The sequence below is a fragment of the Rhinatrema bivittatum genome, chromosome 15 (genome assembly GCF_901001135.1).
Source record: "Rhinatrema bivittatum chromosome 15, aRhiBiv1.1, whole genome shotgun sequence".
Lineage (NCBI taxonomy): Eukaryota > Metazoa > Chordata > Amphibia > Gymnophiona > Rhinatrematidae > Rhinatrema > Rhinatrema bivittatum.
The window spans coordinates 2,493,130-2,517,235 of NC_042629.1; the positions used below are offsets into that span (position 1 = coordinate 2,493,130).

The following is a 24,106-nucleotide window of genomic DNA, read 5'->3' on the forward strand; positions in this document are numbered from 1 at the left end:
AGCCTGCTATTCCTCTTCCCAACTCTTTGCCAGGCAGGGAAGGCTGGACTTGAGGAAGAAGGTTTGGTCGGTTTGATGTGGCTTAGAGCAGTGGTGAATCTTTGTGGCAAAAGTATGGGGAGTGCTTCAGATGGGGAGCTAATTTTATGCAGTGTACCCTCCAGGTGAAAAGAGAGTCCAAAAGGGTGGAGCCAATGATATTTTGTTATCTTTTCTGAGGAAAGCTGTTATCTCTTGGCCAGAGTACCTATTTTGTAGTGTTGCTTGAGATAGGTCCACATAGACTGAGATATCCTGCTCTTCCCACCTTCATATATTCTGTGCTTTAGCCGCCTTAGCGATCTGTTCTTTGATGGTATAGTCATGACAACAGACCACTATGTCCCGGCTCTGGTTGGGTGTGGGTGCCCGCAGAGCTCTATGGGCTCTGTCTAGCTTTATATTGGGAGGAATGTATTCTGCTTCTGCGTGGGACATTGTTAATAAGTGCTGGAAAAATCGTGCAACAAATCATTACAGTTTTCATTACCTGGGGCTTCAGAGAAGCCGCAGAAGCGTAGGTTGCTCCGTCTTTGTTAGGGTTTTGAGGTGTTGGAGTGGATTCTTGGGTACTGCGTTGATGACCACTCCCATGGGGAGGAGCCCCATGATTAACCGCAGTACTAGGCTAGGCTCTATACTTGCAGACACAGAGAATTCGTATTTATTATACAGCTTGGTGATACTACCCAGGGGTGGCAGCACTGAGGTAACCCAGTAGAGTATTCCAGGGGTCCTCAGGAGAGGAGCCCACTCCCACGTTCGAATAGATGGTAGGCAATGCAGGGTAGAAGAGAGAGTCCCGGATGCAGACTAAAGCGCTGGAGCTGAAGAGGAGACAAGCTGACAATGTTAGTACTCACTGAAGTAGATAGCTGTATTGATGGGAATCCTGGCAGGCAGAAGTAGAAACATAGAAACATATAGAAACATAGAAATGACGGCAGAAGAAGACCAAACGGCCCATCCAGTCTGCCCAGCAAGCTTCACACATTTTTTTCTCATACTTATCTGTTTCTCTTAGCTCTTTGGTTCTATTTTCCTTCCACCCCCACCATTAATGTAGAGAGCAGTGGGAGCTGCATCCACGTGAAATATCAAGCTTGATTAGTTAGGGGTAGTAGGGGTAGTAACCGCCGCAATAAGCAAGCTACACCCATGCTTATTTGTTTTACCCAGACTATGTTATTCAGCCCTTATTGGTTGTTTTTCTTCTCCCCTGCCGTTGAAGCAGAGAGCTACTATGCTGGATATGCATTGAAAGTGAAGTATCAGGCTTATTTGGTTTGGGGTAGTAACCGCCGTAACAAGCCAGCTACTCCCCGCTTTGTGAGTGCGAATCCTTTTTTCTTCTCCCCTGCTGTTGAAGCAGAGAGCTATGCTGGATATGCGAGAAGTATCAGTTTTTCTTCTCCCCTGACGTTGAAGCAGGGAGCTATGCTTGATATGCGTGAAGTATCAGTTTTTCTTCTCTCCTGCCATTGAAGCAGAGAGCTATGCTGGATATGCGTGAAGTATCAGTCTTTCTTCTCCCCTGCCGTTGAAGCAGAGAGCTATGCTGGATATGCGTGAAGTATCAGTTTTTCTTCTCCCCTGCCGTTGAAGCAGAGAGCTATGCTGGATATGCATTGAAAGTGAAGTATCAGGCTTATTTGGTTTGGGGTAGTAACCGCCGTAACAAGCCAGCTACTCCCCACTTTGTGAGTGCGAATCTTTTTTTCCACATTTCCTCTTGCTGTTGTAGCTTAGAGCGATGTTGGAGTCACAGTAACCATGTGTATGTTTATTGAATAAGGGTATTATCTCCAGGCAGTAGCCGTCATTCCGGTGAGCCACCCACTCTTTATTGACGGCCTCTTGATTTTATGGATCTACAGTGTTTATCCCACGCCCCTTTGAAGTCCTTCACAGTTCTGGTCTTCACCACTTCCTTCGGAAGGGCATTCCAGGCATCCACCACCCTCTCCGTGAAGAAATACTTCCTGACATTGGTTCTGAATCTTCCTCCCTGGAGCTGTAGGCACCAAGGGAAAGGAGAGCAGGCCCTCGAGGAGCGAGTATCCAGTCTCCAGGAATGGTACCTGAAAGAAAGGTCAAGGGCCCCTGAGGAGCGGGTACCCAGGTTAGAGATGACCCCGAAGGTTAGAGAGAGCTTCCAGCAGCTGCTGGGAGTGGCAGAGCAGCTTAGGCCGGAGCAATTCCAATCCTTGCTAACTCAGTTTGTTAGCAAACGAAGGGCAGGCTAAATACCCGGATGGCATGCACCCGAGGTTCCCGCCATGACGTGGATAAAGACGTAAGGGGCGTGCGCGCACCCTAGGAGGCCCTCAGGAAATCCCCGTTCCGGGGACGCCGGAGAGAGCAGCATGAAGATGTGGCAGCAGCCATCTTCCCAAGGCTTGAGGAGAGAGAAGGAAGAAAGGTGAGGCACAGAGGTCGAAGCCGTCTGAGACTGAGGGATGCAACAGTCTGGTTCTGTTTTCTAAGTCAGCAAGTTTTGATTTTAATTGTAAGTTGTCTGATTGAAGTTTTTCGCACATGGATTTATTGTTTTTTGATGTTTCAGCTTGGCACTCAAGTCTCATGTCCAGCTCATCTATTCTATGGCCAATCAAAGTCAGCTCATTCCTCATTTCCTCCATGTGGGTTAGCATCTCCTGCCGATAGGATTTTGTCAGCTCTTAGACTGGCAAACCACTCATGGAATTCGGCTCTTGTCGGGTGGTCGGAGCTTGGCTGATTCGAATGATCCGGGGTCGTTAAGTCTACTCCAGGGCTCGGAGCGATCAAGTCGGTGCCATCTTGGCTATCCCCTGTGCCATCTTCCCGTTCGTCGGAGGGGCCTTTCTCCTCTTTGCTGTAGGAAAAGCACAAGAAATCCACGTTTTTAATTTTTTTTTTTTTAGGTCATGCCTAAATATTTGATCATGCCGGAGAGTGTAGCCTGATGAGGATAGAGGTATATTGAACTCAGATTCGGGTGATTATTGAGGCGGTGGCGGGAGCTTGCAGGTTAGGCTTCCATCCTCGTCCGTGACGTCACTCCCCCCCCCCCCCCCCCCTCCCCGGGCGGAGCGTGTTCTGGGTGGGGCATGGGCATTCCTGGATTTTATCATTAAATCATCACATAACTATTTACGCACACCAAGGTCCTTATCCGCATATTTTTACTTCTGCTATGGATGGTGTGTAATATAATAAAAAAAACTAGTGAGGCTAAAAGGATAAAAGGGGAGGTAGGTTAATTAGGGATGGGCTTTTTATAAAGAGAATGGAGAAACCAAATAAGATCGTAAATCAGCACGGAGTTTCTAGTTTTCCGTCCCACCGCTAAATTCACCTTAATGTGTTAAACTTATATATGAACTGCAATAGAGACTTTCCAAACTAATGTAAACTAATAGTTTTTATATTAAAAGAACTTTGTTACTGCTTACTGCTCTTTATTGGCATATCTATAATGTGTTATCTATCCTAAATAATGTATTACTTTGTGCCTTTTTGTAAACCGTTGTGATGTTAAATTAACTTGACAGTATAGAAAAGATTTTAAATAAATAAATAAATACATAGATGATAGGGAGGTTAGGAAGTCCTAGCCTTCACCTGGGCGAACAGGGAATGGACTGAGGAAACTGGTAATTGTGTCGGCGTGCATACGAAATAAAATCCTCACAAGCTAGAGCCAGCATTTGCGTGCACATGCATGCGCCCATATAAAATTATGCATATATGTATGCGCATATTGCTGATTTTATAACATATGTGCATAGATGAGTGCATATTATAAAATGGATGCGTACATACACACCCACGTGGCTGTTTGAAAGTTACCGTTTAAATTTCTGATACTTTTTAAATGGTTTTATATATAGACCATTCCTCCCAATCAGGGCTTCGGAGTGGTGATCATGTCAATATAAAACAATAAGAAAAAATAGCACAAGAAACTATATCAAATAGAATCGAAGCCAACCTATAAAATTAAAATAAAATTTAAAACTGAATATCATAATCTCAGAAATATCAGTGAATTTCAATAGGTATAAAAATTACCCAAAAACTACTTGGAATAACAATGTCTTACAGTTTCCTAAAAGTAATGATATTTTACATTTTTGAGCTCCTATGGGGCTGAATGCCAAAGAAAAAGCACTACATATGAAAATGCCATTTTCGAGGTTCCTAGTGCAACACTAATAACTGACTCTGGGCAAGGAAAATGATCCCCCAATGCCATCTTGTGCATGCAGATCTATGTAATGCATTTTCATGTGGATATCCTGAAAACCAGACCTCCTTGAGGCTTTTGGGATCAGAGTTTGTATGGATATACTGGTTGGATCAAGCATTTATCATCTGCTATTTACTGTTTTTGTTTTAAATCATATAGCATTACATTGAATGGTTCTAGGGAAGTAAAATTATTCCAAGATGCAGTGTTAGTGACTGATTTTTTACTGCATTAACCCTCAGAATTTTACTTGAATTTGTTTCTTCTGTTTGCACAGGTTTTTTCCATTAACAGGTGGTAGTCTGCATACAGTTCAGAGCTTCTTTCCATTTTTCACTGATGAAGAAAAAGAAGAACTTGTAATTCAGTGCGTTGGTAGACTTATGACATGTCCGAAAGTGGATATCTATAATACTGATGGTTAGTCATACCAGAAAAATTTAGTTTAGCTGCAAGCTTATAATGCATTCCCCAGCAGTACTTTACAGTGGTGTAATACTGCAAGCAAGAAAGTCCACTTTTAATAAATGTGTTTCCTAATTATGTAATCAAAGAATAAATGCATACTGGCTATTAAATAAGTTCTATCCAGGATTGTCATTGCAGCTTTTATGACTTAGCACATGAGAGAGAGGAGAGTTACCTCTAACAGGTGTTCTCTGAGAACAAGCAGGATGGCAGTTCTCACACAAGAATGACATCATCCGATGGAGCCCGGCATGGAAAACTTATGTCAAAGTTTCTAAAACTTTGACTGCTTCTCTCTGAGTGTGCTTTGGCATATAATATCCCACATGGCCATGCGGGGCCCCCTCAGTCTTATAAAATAGAATTAAACAATAAAAGAATAAAACCCATGAAGAGGTGTGTAGGTCTCGTGAGGCCAGACATGTTGACATGTCTTGTAAAACACCTGTTACAGGTAAGCAACTCTACTTTTTCAGAGGACAAGCAGGATGGCAGTCCTCACAATCGGTAAATCCCTAGTTACAGGTGGCCCCCTTCCCCCCCCCAACAAAAAAGGGGACCAACAAAATTAGTGCCAATGGGCGGGCGGGGGAAGGTGGTGGTAGACTGAACAGAAATAATGGGCCTTAGGTGGGGACAGAGTTGAGATCTAAACCTAAAACAAGTTCCGAATGACAGATTGGCCAAACCTGCTGATGTCAGCCATCCCTGTCCAACAATAATGCAATGTGAATTAGTGGATGTCGCAGCTCTGCATATCTCCTCCATAAGAACTGCTCGCAAGTGGGCCACCGACTCTGCTATAGTTTGAACAGAGTGAGCCTTGACATGACCCTCAAGATGCAATCTGGCTTGGGCATAACAGAAAGAAATGTATTCTGTTAGCCATTTGGAAAGTGTCTGCTTGGCAAAGGTGATCCCCAACCTGTTCTGATCAAAGGAAACAAAAAGCTGGGTGGACTGTCTATGGGCTTGTGTCTGCTCCAGATAGAAGGCTAAGGCTCTCTTATAGTCCAAACTGTTCAGGGCTTGTTCGCCTTGGTGCAAATGGGGCCTGGGAAAGAATGTTGGCAGGACGACACCACTATAGGCAAGAACACAGGACCCACCCTGTCATGAAAAAACTTAGGTGACTAAGTCACTAAGGCCTGGAGATCGCTGATCTTGCACACTGAAGTGACCATCACCAAAAAATATGACCTTCCAGGTCAGGTACTTCAGGTCACAGGAGCACAGTGGCTCAAAAGGAGATTTATCGGCTGACCTAAAACTATGTTTAGGTCCCAGGACACAGCAGGAAGCCTTAGGGGAGGCTTCAACTGAAGCAGACCCCGCTTGAAATGTACAACTATAGGCTGTACAGAGACAGGCACACCAATCACACTCAAATGAACTCTGAGTTTATCGTGAGACCAACTCAAATAGGTGCAGAAGGTAGTCGAGCAGTTTGTATTGAGCAGGAGAGAGGATCCTAGGGCCTTTTGCTTGCACCATATGGAAAACCTCCTCCATTTCAGTCCATAAAACTTTCTGGTGGAAGGCTTTCTAGAAGCCATTAGGAGAAGAGAGACATTCTCTGAGAGATTGAAGGTTTGCAGGATCAACCTCTCGACATCCAAGCTGTGAGCAACAGGGCCTGAAGGTTGAGATGTCACAGCCTGCCCCGATCCAATCTGTTCAGTTTCCAGATGAACAACTCCCAAAGGAGTAGAAACCAGGTCTGCCTCGGCCAGTGAGGAGTTATAAGGATCATAGTCCCTTTATCCTCCTTGAACTTCAACAAAGTCTCCACTACTAGCAGAACCAGAGGATGTGTACTGGAGACCCTGTCTCTGATGCAGGGCAAATGCATCTGAGGCTAGTTTACTGTGTATCCTGTACATGGAGCAGAGCTAAGGAACTTTCCTGTTCCAGGGAGCCATGAACAGATTCATTTCTGGGCTTCCCCAGAGGTGGAAGAACACAGAATATATAGAAAAACATGGTTTAATGGAACAGGGTCAGCATGGCTTTACCCAGGGCAAGTCTTGCCTCAGAAATCTGCTTCACTTTTTTGAAGGAGTTAATAAACACGTGGATAAAGGTGAACCGGTAGATGTAGTAGTACTTGGATTTTCAGAAGGCGTTTAACAAAGTTCCTCATGAGAGGCTTCTAGGAAAAGTAAAAACTCATGGAATAGGTGGCGATGTCCTTTCGTGGATTGCAAACTGGCTAAAAGACAGGAAACATAGAGTAGGATTAAATGGACAATTTTCTCAGTGGAAGAAAGTGGACAGTGGAGTGCCTCAGGGATCTGTATTGGGACCCTTATTTTTGAATATATTTATAAATGATCTGGAAAGAAATACGACGAGTGAGATAATCAAATTTGCAGATGACACAAAATTGTTCAGAGTAGTTAAATCACAAGCAGATTGTGATAAATTGCAGGAAGACCTTGTGAGACTGGAAAATTGGGCATCCAAATGGCAGATGAAATTTAATGTGGATAAGTGCAAGGTGATGCATATAGGGAAAAATAACACATGCTATAATTACACAATGTTGGGTTCCATATTAGGTGCTACAACCCAAGAAACAGATCTGGGTGTCATAGTGGATAACACATTGAAATCGTCTGTTCAGTGTGCTGCGGCAGTCAAAAAAGCAAACAGAATGTTGGGAATTATTAGAAAGGGAATGGTGAATAAAATGGAAAATGTCATGCCTCTGTACCGCTCCATGGTGAGACCGCACCTTGAATACTGTGTACAATTCTGGTCGCCGCATCTCAAAAAAGATATAATTGCGATGGAGAAGGTACAGAGAAGGGCTATCAAAATGATAAGGGGAATGGAGCAGCTCCCCTATGAAACATAGAAACATAGAAATGACGGCAGAAGAAGACCAAACGGCCCATCCAGTCTGCCCAGCAAGCTTCACACTTCTTTTTTCTCATACTTATCTGTTTCTCTTGGCTCTTAGTAACCTTTGGTTCTGTTTCCCTTCCACCCCCACCATTAATGTAGACAGCAGTGATGGAGCTGCATCCAAGTGAAATATCAAGCTTGATTAGTTAGGGGTAGTAACCGCCGCAATAAGCAAGCTACACCCATGCTTATTTGTTTTACCCAGACTATTTTATTCAGCCCTTATTGGTTGTTTTTCTTCTCCCCTGCCGTTGAAGCAGAGAGCTATGCGTGAAGTATCAGTTTTTCTTCTCCCCTGCCGTTGAAGCAGAGAGCTATGCTGGGTATGCGTGAAGTATCAGTTTTTCTTCTCCCCTGCCATTGAAGCAGAGAGCTATGCTGGATATGCGTGTAGTATCAGTTTTTCTTCTCCCCTGCCGTTGAAGCAGAGAGCTATGCTGGATATGCGTGAAGTATCAGTTTTTCTTCTCCCCTGCCATTGAAGCAGAGAGCTATGCTGGATATGCGTGAAGTATCAGTTTTTCTTCTCCCCTGCCGTTGAAGCAGAGAGCTATGCTGGATATGCATTGAAAGTGAAGTATCAGGCTTATTTGGTTTGGGGTAGTAACCGCCGTAACAAGCCAGCTACTCCCCGCTTTGTGAGTGCAAATCCTTTTTTCCCACATTTCCTCTTGCCATTGAAGCTTAGAGCGATGTTGGAGTCGCAGTAACCCTGTGTATGTTTATTGAATAAGGGTATTATCTCCAGGCAGTAGCCGTCATTCTGGCGAGCCACCCACTCTTCATTGACGTCCTCTTGACTTTATGGATCCACAGTGTTTATCCCACGCCCCTTTGAAGTCCTTCACAGTTCTGGTCTTCACCACTTCCTCCGGAAGGGCATTCCAGGCATCCACCACCCTCTCCGTGAAGAAATACTTCCTGACATTGGTTCTGAGTCTTCCTCCCTGGAGTTTCAAATCATGACCCCTGGTTCTGCTGATTTTTTTCCAATGTCTTTAGATCATTAAAACCTTTCAAGTATCTGAAAGTCTGTATCATATCACCTCTGCTCCTCCTTTCCTCCAGGGTGTACATATTTAGATTCTTCAGTCTCTCCTCATAAGTCATTCGATGAAGACCTTCCACCTTTTTGGTCGCCCTTCTCTGGACCGCCTCCATCTTGAGGAAAGACTAAAGAGGTTAGGACTTTTCAGCTTGGAGAAGAGACTGCTGAGGGGGGGATATGATAGAGATGTTTAAAATTATGAGAGGTCTAGAACGGGTAGATGTGAATCGGGTATTTACACTTTCGGATAGTAGAAAGACTAGGGGGCACTCCATGAAGTTAGCATGGGGCACATTTATAACTAATCAGAGAAAGTTTTTTTTTACTCAACGCACAATTAAACTCTGGAATTTGTTGCCAGAGGATGTGGTTAGTGCAGTTAGTATAGCGGTGTTTAAAAAAGGATTGGATAAGTTCTTGGAGGAGAAGTCCATTACCTGCTTTAGCCACTGCCATTAAGAACATAAGAAAATGCCATACTGGGTCAGACCAAGGGTCCATCAAGCCCAGCATCCTGTTTCCAACAGTGGCCAATCCAGGCCATAAGAACCTGGCAAGTACCCAAAAACTAAGTCTATTCCAAGTTACCATTGCTAATGGCAGTGGCTATTCTCTAAGTGAACTTAATAGCAGGTAATGGACTTCTCCTCCAAGAACTTATCCAATCCTTTTTTAAACACAGCTATACTAACTTCACTAACCACATCCTCTGATAACATGGAATAGTTTTTGGGTACTTGCCAGGTTCTTATGGCCTGGATTGGGCTGCATAGAGAGAGGAATATCAAGTAAGAAAAGGGAAGTGATTATCCCCTTGTACAGGTCCTTGGTGAGGCCTCACCTGGAGTACTGTGTTCAGTTCTGGAGACCGTATCTTCAAAGAGACAGAGACAAGATGGAAGCGGTACAGAGAAGGGCGACCAGAAAGGTGGAGGTTCTTCATCGGATTTCATACGAGGAGAGATTGAAAATCTAAATATGTACACCCTGGAGGAAAGGAGGAGCAGGGGTGATATGATTCAGACCTTCAGATACTTGAAAAACTTTAACGATCCAATGACAACGACAAACCTTTTCCGTCAGAAAAAAATCAGCAGAACCTGAGGTCACGAGCTGAGGCTCCAGGGAGGAAGACTAAGAACCAATGTCAGGAAGTATTTCTTCACGGAGAGAGTGGTGGATGCCTGGAATGCCCTTCCGGAGGAAGTGGTGAAGTCCAAAACTGTGAAGGACTTCAAAGGGGCGTGGGATAAACACTGTGGATCCATCAGGTCTAGAGGACGTGTATAAAGAGGAGGCAGCAAAACACTGCACGGAGCGGCAGTAGCCACAGAGGCATTCACGGAGCGGGATGCCAGTGGTTGGTGTTCCACCTTCACGAAGCGGAAGGATGGAGGGCTGCCATCTCCAAATTAAAAAAAAAAACCAAACAAAAAAAACCAAACAAAAAACAGGGGTGGGTAAGAGTATGTAAAATTAACGGAGAGTTCATAGGCCATAGGTATTACCAATTATTAGGCTTATTCAATATTTGTTGATAGCTTTCAATGCATACTTCACTTTTGAATGCATATCCAGCATAGCTCTCTGCTTCAATGGCGGGAGAAGAAAAACTAATACTTCACGCATATCCAGCATAGCTCTCTGCTTCAGCGGCAGGGGAGAAGTAAAACTAATAGTTCACGCTTATCCAGCATAGCTCTCTGCTTCAACGGCAGGGGAGAAGAAAAACTGATACTTCAAGCATATCCAGCATAGCTCTCTGCTTCAACGGCAGGGGAGAAGAAAAACAACCAATAAGGGCTGAATAACATAGTCTGGGTAAACAAATAAGTATGGGTGTAGCTTGCTTGTTGCGGTGGTTACTACCCCTAACTAATCAAGCTTGATATTTCACTTGGATGCAGCTCCATCACTGCTCTCTGCATTAATGGTGGGGGTGAAAGGGAAATAGAACCAAGGGTTGCTAAGAGCCAAGAGAAACAGATAAGTATGAAAGGAAAGAATTATGAAGCTTGCTGGGCAGACTAGATGGGCTGATTGGTCTTCTTCTACCGTCATTTCTATGTTTCTATTGGCCACTGTTGGAAACAGAATGCTGGGCTTGATGGACCCTTGGTCTGATCCAGTGCTTCCCTGCTTCTTGATGTAGTACATCGCCACTTGGTAGACTGTCTGGATCAACACAATTTTGTTAGACAGCCTATCTTTGAAAGTCCACAGTGCATATTTGATTGCACGAAGCCTCCAGTAAGTTGATTTGATAGAGATATTCCTGGGTGCTGAGCATCCGTGGATGCATCCGTGATTAGGATAAATTAGAGCTCATGGAATTTGGAAGGATACCCCCTGTTCCAGGTTGGAAATTTCCTGTTACCAGACAAGAAGTCCCAGAGGAACAGGATGACTCTGATGGAGTTGATGGAGTCCAGCAGATTCTGTGTGGCCTAGAGCCATTGAGATCATAAGGTCCATTGGGCTCTTCGCATGTGGGCCAAGTAACATGTTGAGACTATGGCCACATGGCTGCTACAGTACATGTGCAATGCTGATACCTGCTGGCTCTCTGCCATGATGGTCATCAGAGTGATGGCCTCTTGCTGTGGCAAGAAGGCTTTGGCCTGAGCCGTGTCTAGCAGGGCTCTGATGAAGTCCAATCAAGGTGACAGACTGAGATGGGACTTGGGGTAGTTGATGAAGAACTCTAGTGATTCCAACACTGGGATGGTCAAGTGCATGGACCCTATGGCCCCTGCCTGAGAAGTGATCTTGACCATCCAATCATCCAGAAAGGGGAAAGTGTGTACTCCTAGTCTGTGAAGATATGTTGCCACCATGGCCAGGCATTTTGTAAAGACCTATGGGGCCGATGCTATCCTAAATTCAGAACATGGTACTGGAAGTGCTGTTTTCTCACCACAGATTGGAGATATTTCTGGTAGCTGGTGAAGATCTCAATGTGAGGGTATGTGTCTTTCAGATCAAGAGAGCATAGCCAATCCCCTTTTTGCAGGAAAGGGATCAAGGCACCCAGGGAAACCATTTTGAACTTTTTTCTTTTTAGAAACGTGTTCAAGGCACTTAGGTCTAGCTTGGCACAGAGCCCCTCTGTTTTCTTTGGTATCAGGAAGTAAAATTCCTACTCAACCACTCTGGCCGTTAAGAGGGAGGAGAACTCAGACAGAAGCACTTCTGATGTGCTACTGGTCCCAAAAATGGACTTGAAGGATGAATTGTAAAGGATCGACGCCACCTCTATGTAGGTCCGATACTCCTTGAGATCCCGGCTACCTCTGCGTCTAGCCACTGGTCTCCTTTGCAACATCCAACTGCCTTTAAAGTCCCGTGCCTAGTCACTAGCCTCCGCTGCCTTAGCCTGGCTTATTTTCACCTTTGAGGTGAGCTGGTGGTAAAACCAGCCAAGCTCCCAAAAATATCACAAAAATGCAGTTTATACAAACAGTCTGAATTGAAACATAATAGTTCTTTTTCCACTCCTCCCAGTTTAACACCTGGGTTCTCCAAAACCTCTCCAGTTCTCAGGAACGCCAAAAATACTGGTTAGGCTTTTAAGCCAGCCGCAACCGCCCAGCTTGGTAGTTGCACATCTCTCCCCAACTCCCCTCAGTTATGCAGCGGTCAGCGGCCTTCCCACACCAAAACAGCCTACACATAACTTAAAGGCAAAAAGCATTCCTTTATAATGCATTGGATAACCCATCCCCCCAACCAGGTCACTTACTGTCACCATGACAGAATCAGAGAATTCCTCCGTCAGGGAATCTACCTCCATGACGTTGTCCTCTTGTTCTGAGGAGCTCGGCTTTTCAGACCATTTCCACCATTCCGGCACGCCCTCCTCCTCCTCCTCTACAGCCATGGACTCAGCTGTGTCTGATTCACTGCTACTTGATTCAAACACCTGTTCCATCTCTTCCCTGGTTCATAGGTCAGGTAGTGCCTCTAAAAACCTGGGAGTTGTAGTTCTCCTTGTCCCCTTCAGCGCCCTCTGCTGTCGGGAGGCCGCAGTTTGCGCTCTCTCCTGAGCAGAGAGGAGCTGCTTTTCTTTTCAGGGGGAAGTTTTCCTTTCCCTGGTTTATTTCTTTCCCCTCAGAAGGGGAGAATCTTCCTTTTTCCTTTTTTTCTCTTGGTTTTGTCTTCAAGGGAGTTGGATTCACTGCTGCTGCTGCTACTGCCTTGCCCAAGGTAAGCCATTTCAAACTTTTCTGCTGAGGTTTCCCCAAGCCAAGGCACTTGAGGCGGGGCTGGAGTAGCTGCAGTTTTTCCCTCTCCCCTCCCCCATTTTCTTTAGTTGTATTCCTTTAGAGTGTATTTTGTGAGTTTTGTTGTTTTCCTTATTTAGTTTGTTCCTTTGTTTGTATAATTTTGTTGATTTAATTGTTTTTTGCTGGTGTGTTGTTTGTTCCTTTGTGTGTTGTTGTTCCTTTGTGTTCCTTTAGTTAAAGTTTGGTTTAGTTCCTTGTTTAGTTTTTTGTTTTTTCTTTTACTCATTTTATTTGAGTTTTCTTCCCCCACAGAGGCAATAATTGTTTAGAACGGGGGTGTTTTCGTGTGCCTTTGGGCCTCGGACCGAGCCCAGACCTTCAGCGCCGGGCTGAGAGTTGACGGCGTGTCCCAGCGTGGCTGACTGTCTGACCCTCTGCCAGGCCTGCGCAAGCTCCCAAGGCCAACACCCAAGGATGTTGGAAGTTGAATGGTCCTCCGACCATTCCGAGCCCTTTCGGACCTGCTGCTTGGAACAGCATGGAGCAGCAGGCCTGGCCTGAGGTTGAGGGCAGACAGAGGCCTTGACACGTAGACAGGACTATGATGGATGCGACGGCATCACGGACGAAGACACTTGGGTTGATGCAACGGCATCACGGACGAAGACACTTGGGTTGATGCAACGGCATCACGGACGACACTTGGAACTTGACAACAGCTGGGAGGAAGGACACTGGCACTGTCTCTCAGGGCACCCTACTCAGCCCACCCGTGGGACTGAGTCTCGGACCACCCTGTCCCACTACGCACCCTACACAGCCCTAAGAGGCTGGTCACGGACCACGAGGAGAGTGGGACAAGTGCAGGGAAGACCCAGGCAAGGAGGAACTCCAATGACAGAATTGATGTCACCCTAAGCTCCATCTATGGCTGGCGGGAACAGAGGCTCAGGAGCACAGGGATAATCCCACCTGCAGGCCATTCTCTGGCACACATCATCCGAGAACCACAGCTCTACAGGAACAGAAGGCTCGGGAGCACCAGACGAAGACGCAGGGAAGAACATCCGGAAAGGCAGGCACATCAGGATGTGGAATATCATGACGAGACATCAGAACATGGACCGGGACCTCAGGCAAGACACGAAGACGTGGTAGAAGGCAGACGAGACAAGGAGCTCCACGAAGAACAGAAGACCTTACAAGGCTCTGGCAGGCAGGAGCCTCCAGAGGGATGTCGCTCAGATGCAAGGCAACGAACAAACTGACGGAGCAGCCCTTTATAGGGCTAAAGCAGGAAGTCCACTCCCTAGGTGGGGCCAGCACAGTTCCTGTGCCTGGCCCTTTAAATTATGAAGAGAGGCGCGCGCTGGCGCCTAAGGAGCAGGAAGCAGGGCTGTGCAGGACCATGGACAGCGGCCTGCACAGCGTCTGTGCGTACAGACGCAGGCTGGGCCTGAGGAGCAGGCCCTGACATCGGCAGTGGCTCCAGCCGCTGCGGGGAGCTCCGGGGGCGGCTCTAGCCGCTGGATGGAACCGGGGCTTGCGGCCTAGCGCCGCAAAGATGGCAATGGCGTCAGGGGCGGCATCCGGCCGCAAAGATGGCAGATGTCAGAAGCGGCACCATGCCACATAGAAGCATGGATATCCGGGGCGGCCTCCGGGCCGCAAGGGCAAGACAGTCCGCGCCTCCGACCGCGAGGGCAGGCCCGATGATGGTGTCCGGCCGCCTCGGGCAGAACAAGGCGGCATGGTGAGTGAGTCTGCTCGCGGGGGAACCTGCGGGCAGCAGTTCATAACAATAATACCGTGCACAGTGCCTGCTAGACCTGTGCACAGCCTTTTTCTGTTAGGCTTCTGAAAGGTTCCTCAAAGGTTCCTGGTCTCCTGAGGGTGTTTCCCCCTTCCCCCTTCCCCCCTCCCCCATCCATATCCCCACGTCCTCTACTGCTTAGGTCCACTCCACCCCCTGCTTTTCCCCTAGTTCCCTTCCCATCCTTTGTTGTTTTGTTTTTCTGGCACATTGAAATCCAGGAAGGCTGAGGGTCCTAGACAGGACTCACCAGTTGTGACATTCAAGGCCCTTGCATCGAGGAGTGACACCTTCCCTGGTTGAGTAAGACGGCGCTGACGACGACTAGGAACCACTTTCAAAGTCGTCATGCCCCGGAAAGGTCCGGCCAGATGGAGGAAGGACTCCAGTGCCCAACCCAAGCTCCGGAAGAAAAAGGAGCCAGACAGTCTGACCAAAGAGCTCTGTCAGGAGTTGGGACCAGAGAGTCCAGGGGAGGGGACCTCTAGAACATTCCAGCGACCCGCCGAAGTCAACATCGCTCAGCGGATGCAGTGGTCCCACTACTATGGACAGACTGGGGTGGCGGGAGCTCTCTCCGTTCCACACCCGAGCGAGACATCCACCATGGAGGATCCCTCTCCCTTGAAGGCAATTCCTAGAGATTTGGATGAACCCAGGGGGAAACTTAAGGCTGCTCCTGCGAAAGCCACGAGTGCTCCCCAGGGTGCACGAACCGAGAGAGTCATCGGCAAGAGTGATAAGGAAGGTTCCATAGATGGGCCCCCTCCGTCCAACACCGAGAACCCTATGAGCAGCCCCCATAGAGAGGCTACCGCAGAAGTTCCTGCCCTTACTACGTCACCGAAGATCCACACTCCTGTGAATAATACCGAGACTGAGGATGGGCCCATCCCTCCCATCTCCATTCCCCATGGCGAGGGCAACCAGAACGTCAAGGGTTCCGAAGGTGGAACCCAGGGTGGGAGAAAGAAAAAAGATAAGTCCAGACGAGAGGTACCGAGCCAAACTACACCACCCAAAGCTACCCTTTCATATGCAGCCATTGCGGCTGGATCCCCCCCCCCCCCACCCCTCCCACCGGACATAACAGGGACAGACTAATCCCTCCTTCTTCACATGTCATCATGGGGGGGGGGGGGGCGTTGTTGCCTGAGCCATAAGCATGTGACAAGATGTGAGATGCTAGCCACGGATGACATCCGTGACTACATGCTAGCAGCAGCCAAGGTCCTAGGAGTGAAGAACGTCCACTCTGCGAGCAGAGAAAGTGGCAGAGCGGTGGTTTATTTCCGCTCCTTAGCTGCCGTTCACAAAGCCCTCATCACCGGGATCGTTGTTGAGGATGTTTTTCATTCTCTAGAGCCCCTGGATGCCCAAGGGGTACGAATTGTTCTATCTAACATACCGCCTTTTCTGATGGAAGCTGGGCTGAGGCAACAGCTCAACTCTCTTGGGGAAGTGGTCTTCCATCTGCGTCCTTCCCCTAGGGTTTAAATCGAAGGCGATGAGGCACATGAGTTCCACTGACGGCGAGCTTGGATAGCGCTCCCCAGGGAGAAAGAAGGCATCAAGGGATGGTTCCCTGTGTGGGATGGGGTTCGCTCCTATAAAATCTATTACAGTACGTTAGAGGACCGGTGCTACCTCTGTAAGGAGGTAGGACATGTGCAGAAAGTGTGTCCTCTGCAGCGAGGACAACCCCCGAAAGGGCACGAGGTTGCCCCCGAAGCCGGTTCTCCCAGAGCCACAGAGCTCACGAGCGGCACCCCGGACACCAGGACCCCCTCACCCCTGGGAGAGCCATCCACTATGCCTGCTCCACTTGCTGAGCCTCAGAAGAAGGTGAAAAAAGCTGTTTTGCCTCAGCAGGCTTCGAGGGATGCCATCTTCCCGTCAGCGGCAAAGGGTGTTCAGTCTGAACCATCTGCTCTAGGAATGATGACTGGGAAAAACATCATCGGAAGGGAGAGGAACACTAAGCCACCCCCTGCTCACAGAGTGGACACTTCTCCCCCCTCTCATAGCAGCGAGTTGGAGGCAGCCGGGCCTCCGCCCAAGAAGGGAAGTGGGGTTCCTATTCTACAAAAGGGAGCTCCGATTAGTGACAACTCCGGCCTGGTTCCATCCTGTCCAATTGGCCCCTCCAGGGATTCTTCAACAGGGAGGGACGGGAAGTCCTCATCAGGCCAAGAGGTGGGTGAGGAAAACAGAAATAGACGGAAGGCACTTGGCAGTCCACCTGAAGATGAGGGTGCCATGCCTACACACGACCCATTCCCCCCCGCCCCCTTCCACCTCTAACAGTAGGAAGAGGGGACTCCTGAGACATGGATCAGACCACAAGGCCTCTGAGGATGGGTCTGTTTGATCCCTTACTGTCGAGGTTCACCCACCCAGCCCTAAGAGGAAGGCCCCACCGCTTATACCCGGACTACCTGATATGGATGCTTCTGGAGCTCCTATCCATAGCTGGGATGCAGACAGCTTCTTGGAGCTGGTCTGTGGCAGTCCGTTGGAGTCCCCCTACCCGTTCACTGCTGCCCTGGACCTCCCTCTGTACAGCCGCTCTCTGGAGACGACTCTGACAATTTGAAGGCCGGAACATCTGGCCCTCCCATCCCACTGCAGGAGGCAAATCCGTCTGTTAGTGATGTGATAGTGGGAAGGGGATGACCTCTGGAGTCTGTGCCAGGGACAGACAGGAACACAAAGATCTCCAACACTCCATCTGTGCATCGGCAGGCAGAGGAGAGCACAAGTGGAGGAGCAGAGCTCCCTCCCGTGTGTTCAAAGGCTCCCGATACAATTGAGGGGAGCTTTCGGGCAGAGGAGGATATGGGCGCTCCTTCACAGAGTGTGCCTCTATCTGCTAGGCCGATGTTTCTTACCCCAGGCTCCAGGGGGAGATCCGATTCCCTTACCAGGGAGGTAGGGAATGAGGGTCAATCCCCTAAGGGAAGGCCTACGGATTCTGTAGTGTCCCTTGGCCTCCCGGGACCCCTCATTCCCTCGGCTGAGCTGACCAACCTCCTGTCATCTGAGGCGGTGCTTGGCCAGCCTGACTGGCTGGAGAAAGAGGACCGACATGGGGCAGGCGACCCCTTGTAAGTTGCCGCCCCTTGTGACCATCTGCATTGCTGACAGAGAATGGCTTTGACATTTGGCACTTTGAACGTCAATGGCTGCAGGAGGGGTCTCTGGAGGCACTGGGTGCTCTCCTTCCTCAATACGGGGGGGAGGGGGGGTACTCTGTGTCCTTCCTACAGGAGACCCTTTCCATCCCAGAGACCAAAGCAGCTTGGCTCCTGGGGTGGGCGCGGCAGGGTGGAGCTCAACCACTCCGTCGGGCGATCCAGCGGGGTGGCCATCCTGCTAGCGGAATCCCTGCAGGCCGAGGTGCTGGATGGTCAAACCTGTCGTGCCAAGTTGCATGCTTTACCTCCGGGCCTATATCGAGGGCTGCACACTTAACCTGGTTAACATGTATACCCTGAACGCCGGACCCGAACGTGAAGCTTTTTTTCGCCAGATGTCAGCCTATTTGGACACCTTAGACGCCGACGAGGAGGTCCTGCTTGGGGGTGACATTAATTGTATCCTCGAGCGCGGCGACCTTACGGGGGTGAATGGCTCCCCTCCTCGGCGGCCGTCCTGAGGGAGGTGGTCCGTCGCCTGTCCCTGGCTGACGTCTGGCGAAAACATCACCCCGGGGCAACTGACGGCCACACCTTTATCAGGGTGCGGCTTGGACAGGTGTCTCGCTCTTGGATCGACCATTTTTACTTCTCCTTTGGGTTGATGTCACGAGCCCTTTCTAGTGCCAATGAGGTGGCGGCCTTCACGGACCACCATGCGGTGACCGTGAGGGTGAGGTTCGACTCCATCGAGCCTCGTGCTGCCTATTGGCACTTCAACTCGCTTTTAGAGGAGAAATGGCTCGTGACGGCAGTCCGGGAGTTTTGGGGAGACTGGCGCGGGCTCGAGTCGGACTTCCCTTCACTCGCCGTCTGGTGGGATGTGGGGAAGATCCGCCTCAGGCTTCTCTGCCGGCAATATGCTAGAGAGGTCAACAGAGAGCGGCATCTCCAGATGGAGCAGCTCAAGGGGGAGCTGCTCACTCTTGAGGCACAGCTCTGACGCTGAGCACCAGCTGCAGGCAGAGTACGAGGAGAAGAAACGCACCCTTCGGGACCTCGAAGAGCGGCGAGGCCGAGGGGCTTTTGTACACTCGCGAGTCCATTTCCTCCGTGAAATGGACTGCAGCTTGCGTTTCTTCTATGCACTCGAGAAGAGGAGGGGAAAGAAGGGGTGTATGACGTGTTTGCTCTTCGCCGACGGAACCCCCTTCACGGAGCCGGAAAAGATCAGGGTGAGGGCACGGGACTTTTACTCTGCCCTCTTCTCTCCAAACAAGTCCCAATGCCTGTTAGGGATTTGAGGGATGGACTTCCTTCACTCAGTCAGCGTGACAGAGAGAGGCTGGATGAGCCCTTCACTCTGGCCGACCTCTCTGCTGCACTAGGTCTGATGCCCAACAATAAAACACCGGGCATCGACGGACTGAGCATTGAGTTCTTCGCCCATTTTTTTTGATCTCCTAGGACCTGACCACCTGCGGGTCCTAGAGGAAGCCGGGTAGACCACCCTTCCTCTTTCCAGCCGCTGCGCGGTGTTGACCCTCTTGCCCAAGAGCGGTGACCTGCGCAACATTCGGAATTGGCGTCTGGTCTCCCTGTTCTGCACAGACTATAAGATCATAGCCAAAGTGATGTCGCAGTGGCTGGGGTCTGTGCTGGCTGGTGTGATTCACCCCGATCAGTCCTACACCGGGCCGGACCATCTTTGACAACATTTTTTTGGTCCGGGACCACCTTCATTTTTGCCGTAGGGCCGGTCTGTCAGTAGGCTTTTTGTCCCTTGATCAGGAGAAGGCCTTCCACAGGGTGGATCACACGTACCTAATGGGAATCCTCCAGGCATTTGGATTCGGCCCCTTTTTATGGGTGTTCTCCGTGTCCTGTATTCTTCTGCAGAGTTCCTTGTTAAGATAAAGTGGTCCTTGACGGCGCCTCTGGCATTCCGTCGAGGAGTACATCAGGGGTGCCCACTCTCCGGGCAGCTGTACGCGCTGGCATACGTGGACAACGTACTCTTCATGGTCCAGGACCCACTTGATTTGGAGAGGGTGCAAGCCTGCCAGCGGGTTTTTTCATCCGCATCTTCGGCCCGAATCAACTGGGCGAAATGCTCTGGACTTTGGGTAGGGCCGCAACAGATGGACGCACCCCCTAGCCAGATTGATAATTTTTCATGGAGCAGGGGGACCCTGAAATATTTGGGTGTCCATCTTACCTCTGCGAAGTCCGCGGCCCTGGCGAACTGGAAGGAGTTGGAGGAGAAGATTGCAGGTCGTCTGGGGGTGTGGAAGGGTCTGGTCCATCTAATGTCCTTCCGAGGGAGGGCCTTAGTGGTGAACCAGCAGGTGTCCAGCATGCTGTGGCACCAGCTGGCCGCCCTGAGGCCACCCTCTGAGTTCATCTCCCAGACCCAGAGGAAATTGCTGGACTTCTTCTGGGCCGGGAGGCAGCACTGAGTCTCCGCGAGTGTCCTGGGGCTCCCCCTCCGGGAGGGAGGGCAAAGGGTGGTGGATATTAAGTATAAGATCCACATCCTGTGGCTCCAGGCCTTGCGGAGATTCCTGTACGCGGACCTGCCTCCGCAGTTGAGTCCACTGGGGGCTTTTTTCCTCCAACAAGTGGGCGGGTCGCAGTACGACAGGCAGCTTTTAGTGATCGATACAGAAGTGTATGCTCGCGACTTCTTCGTGTGGACTCCGGAACACGAGATCCCTCAGTGCCCCTGAGCTTGGATACTCCGGAAGAGCCCCCTTATTCACAACCCCGTTCTGGTTGTGAAAGCCCTGGAATCCCCTCAGGTGCGCCGATGGCTCATAGAGTCCGAGAGCACAGACCGGCGATGTTGGGTGTCCCCAGAAGTGCTGGCCCAGCACATAGGCATGGGACACCCGTACGTAGCCAGTCAATTGCTCAGAGAGATACGGGGCCTTTTTACCCCCCGGCCCCTCCAGCCCATCCGAGGGGGTCCTTCAGGCCGGGATTCCCCTCCCCTGCCCATCCCTCCCCCTGTTCTCCCAGACCTGCTTATTGGCCCCCCACAACAACAAGGACCCCCCTCGACCTCCCTGTTCCCTTCCCCACAGCCTGAGCAGGCTGGTGGTGTTCCGGCAGATGCCCTTCGCTGACGCTCCAAAGCAGGTACTCACCGAGTTAGTGAGTCATTCGGTGCACCAAGCTACCCTCTACAGCCGACCAGATACCCCTTGGAGGAGAGTGCTGGGCAGTGCAATGAGACCCCGGTGGGAGGAATTTTATTCCGAACTGCTTCCAAAACCCACCGGGGATCTGAGTTGGCACATTGCCCATGGAGCTATAGCGACGGGCAGTCTGCTGGTCCACATAAGTGGAACAGGAGGAGGGTGCGAATTCTGCAGGGATGAGGACACACTAGCTAACATCTTCTTGCGATGTCCAAGACTGACGCCTTTCCTCGCAGAATTGAAAACCCTCCTCCTGAAATTCTGGGTACACTTTAGCCCACATCTGCTTATTTTTGGCCGCACTGCCGCAAGGAGCCCCAAACTAAAGGCTAGAGACCGCCTCTTGCTACCGCAAAACATGTCATCCACAGAACCAGGATTACGGCAATGGAAGTCAATACCCCGGAAGATTGCGGGCTCTTATTTCGCAGCATTGTGCGGTCACGAATTACAGCAGAGTTTGAACACGCAGTGGCCAGAGACAGCACTGAGGCGTTCACTTGGAAATGGGCAATAGGGAACGGACTGGCCTTCAGCCTTCCCTGGAGTTGCATCTCTAGGTCGTATAGGGGTTTTTCTTTTGGGCAGTGGCGCACGCCCTCCTTAGGAGCGTGTGTACAGGAAGTGTGAGGCGTTCCCGCCCTTAGTTAGTCACGAGCCTTGGGGTCCCATGTGGGCAGCTGGGAGCAACCCCACAGCCCCCCTGCCTGGGTTACGGCCACCATACCCTCCTCCCAGGCCTTGAAGTCGGCTGCCCCCTCTTCAAAGTGGTCCCAGTTGTGAGATCCTGAGCAGAGGTAACTCCCTTCCCCCTCCCCCCTCCTTATGCTCAGAACTCGGGGGCCCAAACACCTTCAGACAACCAGTCATAGCACAATCTGTGACTTTAGTTTCGGTCTTCTTTTTTGCGTCTCCTGCGGGATGCAGGAGCCGCATGGGAATTTTTCCTGGTTTTTTTTTTGTTTGTTTGGTTTTTTTTGTCGAGAGGGGGGCTGTTAGCCTCACTCCCGAAGTGTAAAGCGATGGACTGAAATATGCCCTCTGCTGTTTAACAGGGTTCTGAGTTACTTTTTTTTCTATTATAACTCCACTGTTTCTGCCTCTGGCTGGGTTGTGCTTTGTCACAATTGGTGGGGCATTCAATAGGTTTAATTTGTATCCTTTGTGAATGATAGCGAGGACCCACTGGTTGCAGTTTACACTGGGCCACTGGTTAGCGTAGAACCATCTGGCAGCTGCGTCGCCATAGGTATGATGGACTCTGCTATGCTCTTCTTAACCCAGTCAAAACCCTGGCTACTGAGTTGACTGAGATACCGGGTTGAATTTAGGGGCCCTCTGTTGCCTGGGATGGCTCTGCTGCTGACGAGAAGATAGTGTCTCATCGGGCAGAAGAAAGACTTCCTGGGGCCAGATCTCAAAGGCCTCCTAGAAGAGGAGGACAGATCCTGAGTACCCATGGAGAGCTGTTGGAGTGTTGCATGGTGCACCTTATCTCCAAAGAGATTCTCTCCTGTGCATGGCACGTCAGCAAGACGTTCATTCACCTCCTAATGGAGATCTGAAGCCCAGAGCCAGGTGAGTCTGCAGGCTCTGATCTTTGCGGCTGAGACTCTTAATGTCACCTCGAAAACATCATAGGTTGAGCAGACCCCATGTTTTCTTTATTCCAAACCCTTATGTACCAGTGACTGGAGGGTGTCCTGCTGCTGCTGAGGCAGCTGCTTGGCCACCTCCTGCATCTGCTTTCCGGATATCCTTCAAATACTGGCTTGTGACGAGCTTGTAGGCTGCTATGCAGGCAATGAGCATAGCTCCCAGAAACCCATTTCTCCCAAGGGTATCCATGGCCCTCGGAACCTTCCCCGGGGGCATTCAGGAATGGATCTGAAGGCACTTGGCTTTCTTGACAGCAGATTCCACCACGACCAATTGGTGTGGCCACTGCTGCTTATTGAATCTGGGAGCCTTCTGGATGAGATATACCGCATCCACCTTCCTATTCACAGGAGCAACTGAGAAGAGGTTTTCTCACATCCTCATCAGCAACTCCATAAAGATCTTGTCACTGGGACTGCTAGGATCTCCTTAGGAGGTTCCAAGTATTGAAGAATATGCAGCATCTTGTGCCAGGTATCCTCCTCAGTCACTAACTGAAATGGGATGGCTTCCGCCATCAACCTGACAAGGCCTGCGAAAGAAACGTTTTCTGGGGGAGATTTCCTTCTGTCTTTGGGAGGAGACAGGTCAGAGGGAAGGTCATCCAATGTCTGATCATATGAAACATCTGAGGAGCTTCCCCCCACCCCCAAGGTGTCATAGATGGCATGGATCCTGAGGCACTCAGTCCTTATCAGAACAGACTCGGCCAGTCAGGTGGGCCTGGACCCCGAGGCTGCCCCTTGTTGCCATGTGAGCTTCCTCCTCTGAGGAACCGGGGACAACCACTGAACTGGGAACAACTACTAGATCAGTCAATGGCAGTTTCGATGCCCTGCCAAGCACAGATACTGGTGAAGGTGTCTGAGTGCTCTGATATTGCTCCTATATAGGTTGTTGGTGAGACCGCACTTGGAATACTGTGTACAATTCTGGAGCCTGCATCTTCAAAAGGATATAAACAGGATAGAGTCTGTCCAGAGGATGGCTACTAAAATGGTCACTAAAATGGTCAGTGGTTTTTGTTCTAAAGCACATGGGCAGAGACAAAGATCTAAACATGTATACTCTAGAGGAAAAGCAAGTTAGGGGAGATACGATAGACATTCATATATCTCAAAAGGATTCCATGCACAGGAGGTGAGCCTTTTTCAATTCAAAGGAGGCTCTAGAACAAGGGGATCATAAGATAAGGTTGAAAGGTGATAGACTCAGGAGTAATCTTAGGAAATATTTCTTTACAGAGTTGTGGTGGATGTGTGGCACAAACTCCCAGTGGAAATGGTGGAGACAAAAACTGTATCTGAATTCAAGAAAGCATGGGATAAATACAGGGGATCTCTTAGGAAGTGTTTATTTATTTAATTTT

General features: G+C 49.5%; 1 protein-coding gene across 1 annotated transcript in view; it reads left to right on the forward strand.

Annotated features, from left to right (window-relative positions):
- Positions 1-24,106, forward strand: part of LTN1 (listerin E3 ubiquitin protein ligase 1) — a 745,678-nt gene that overhangs the window by 351,927 nt on the left and 369,645 nt on the right. The window contains exon 17 of the mRNA XM_029579179.1: positions 4,551-4,693. Within this exon, the coding sequence (XP_029435039.1) occupies positions 4,551-4,693 (143 nt within the window). The remainder of the gene's footprint in view (positions 1-4,550; positions 4,694-24,106) is intronic.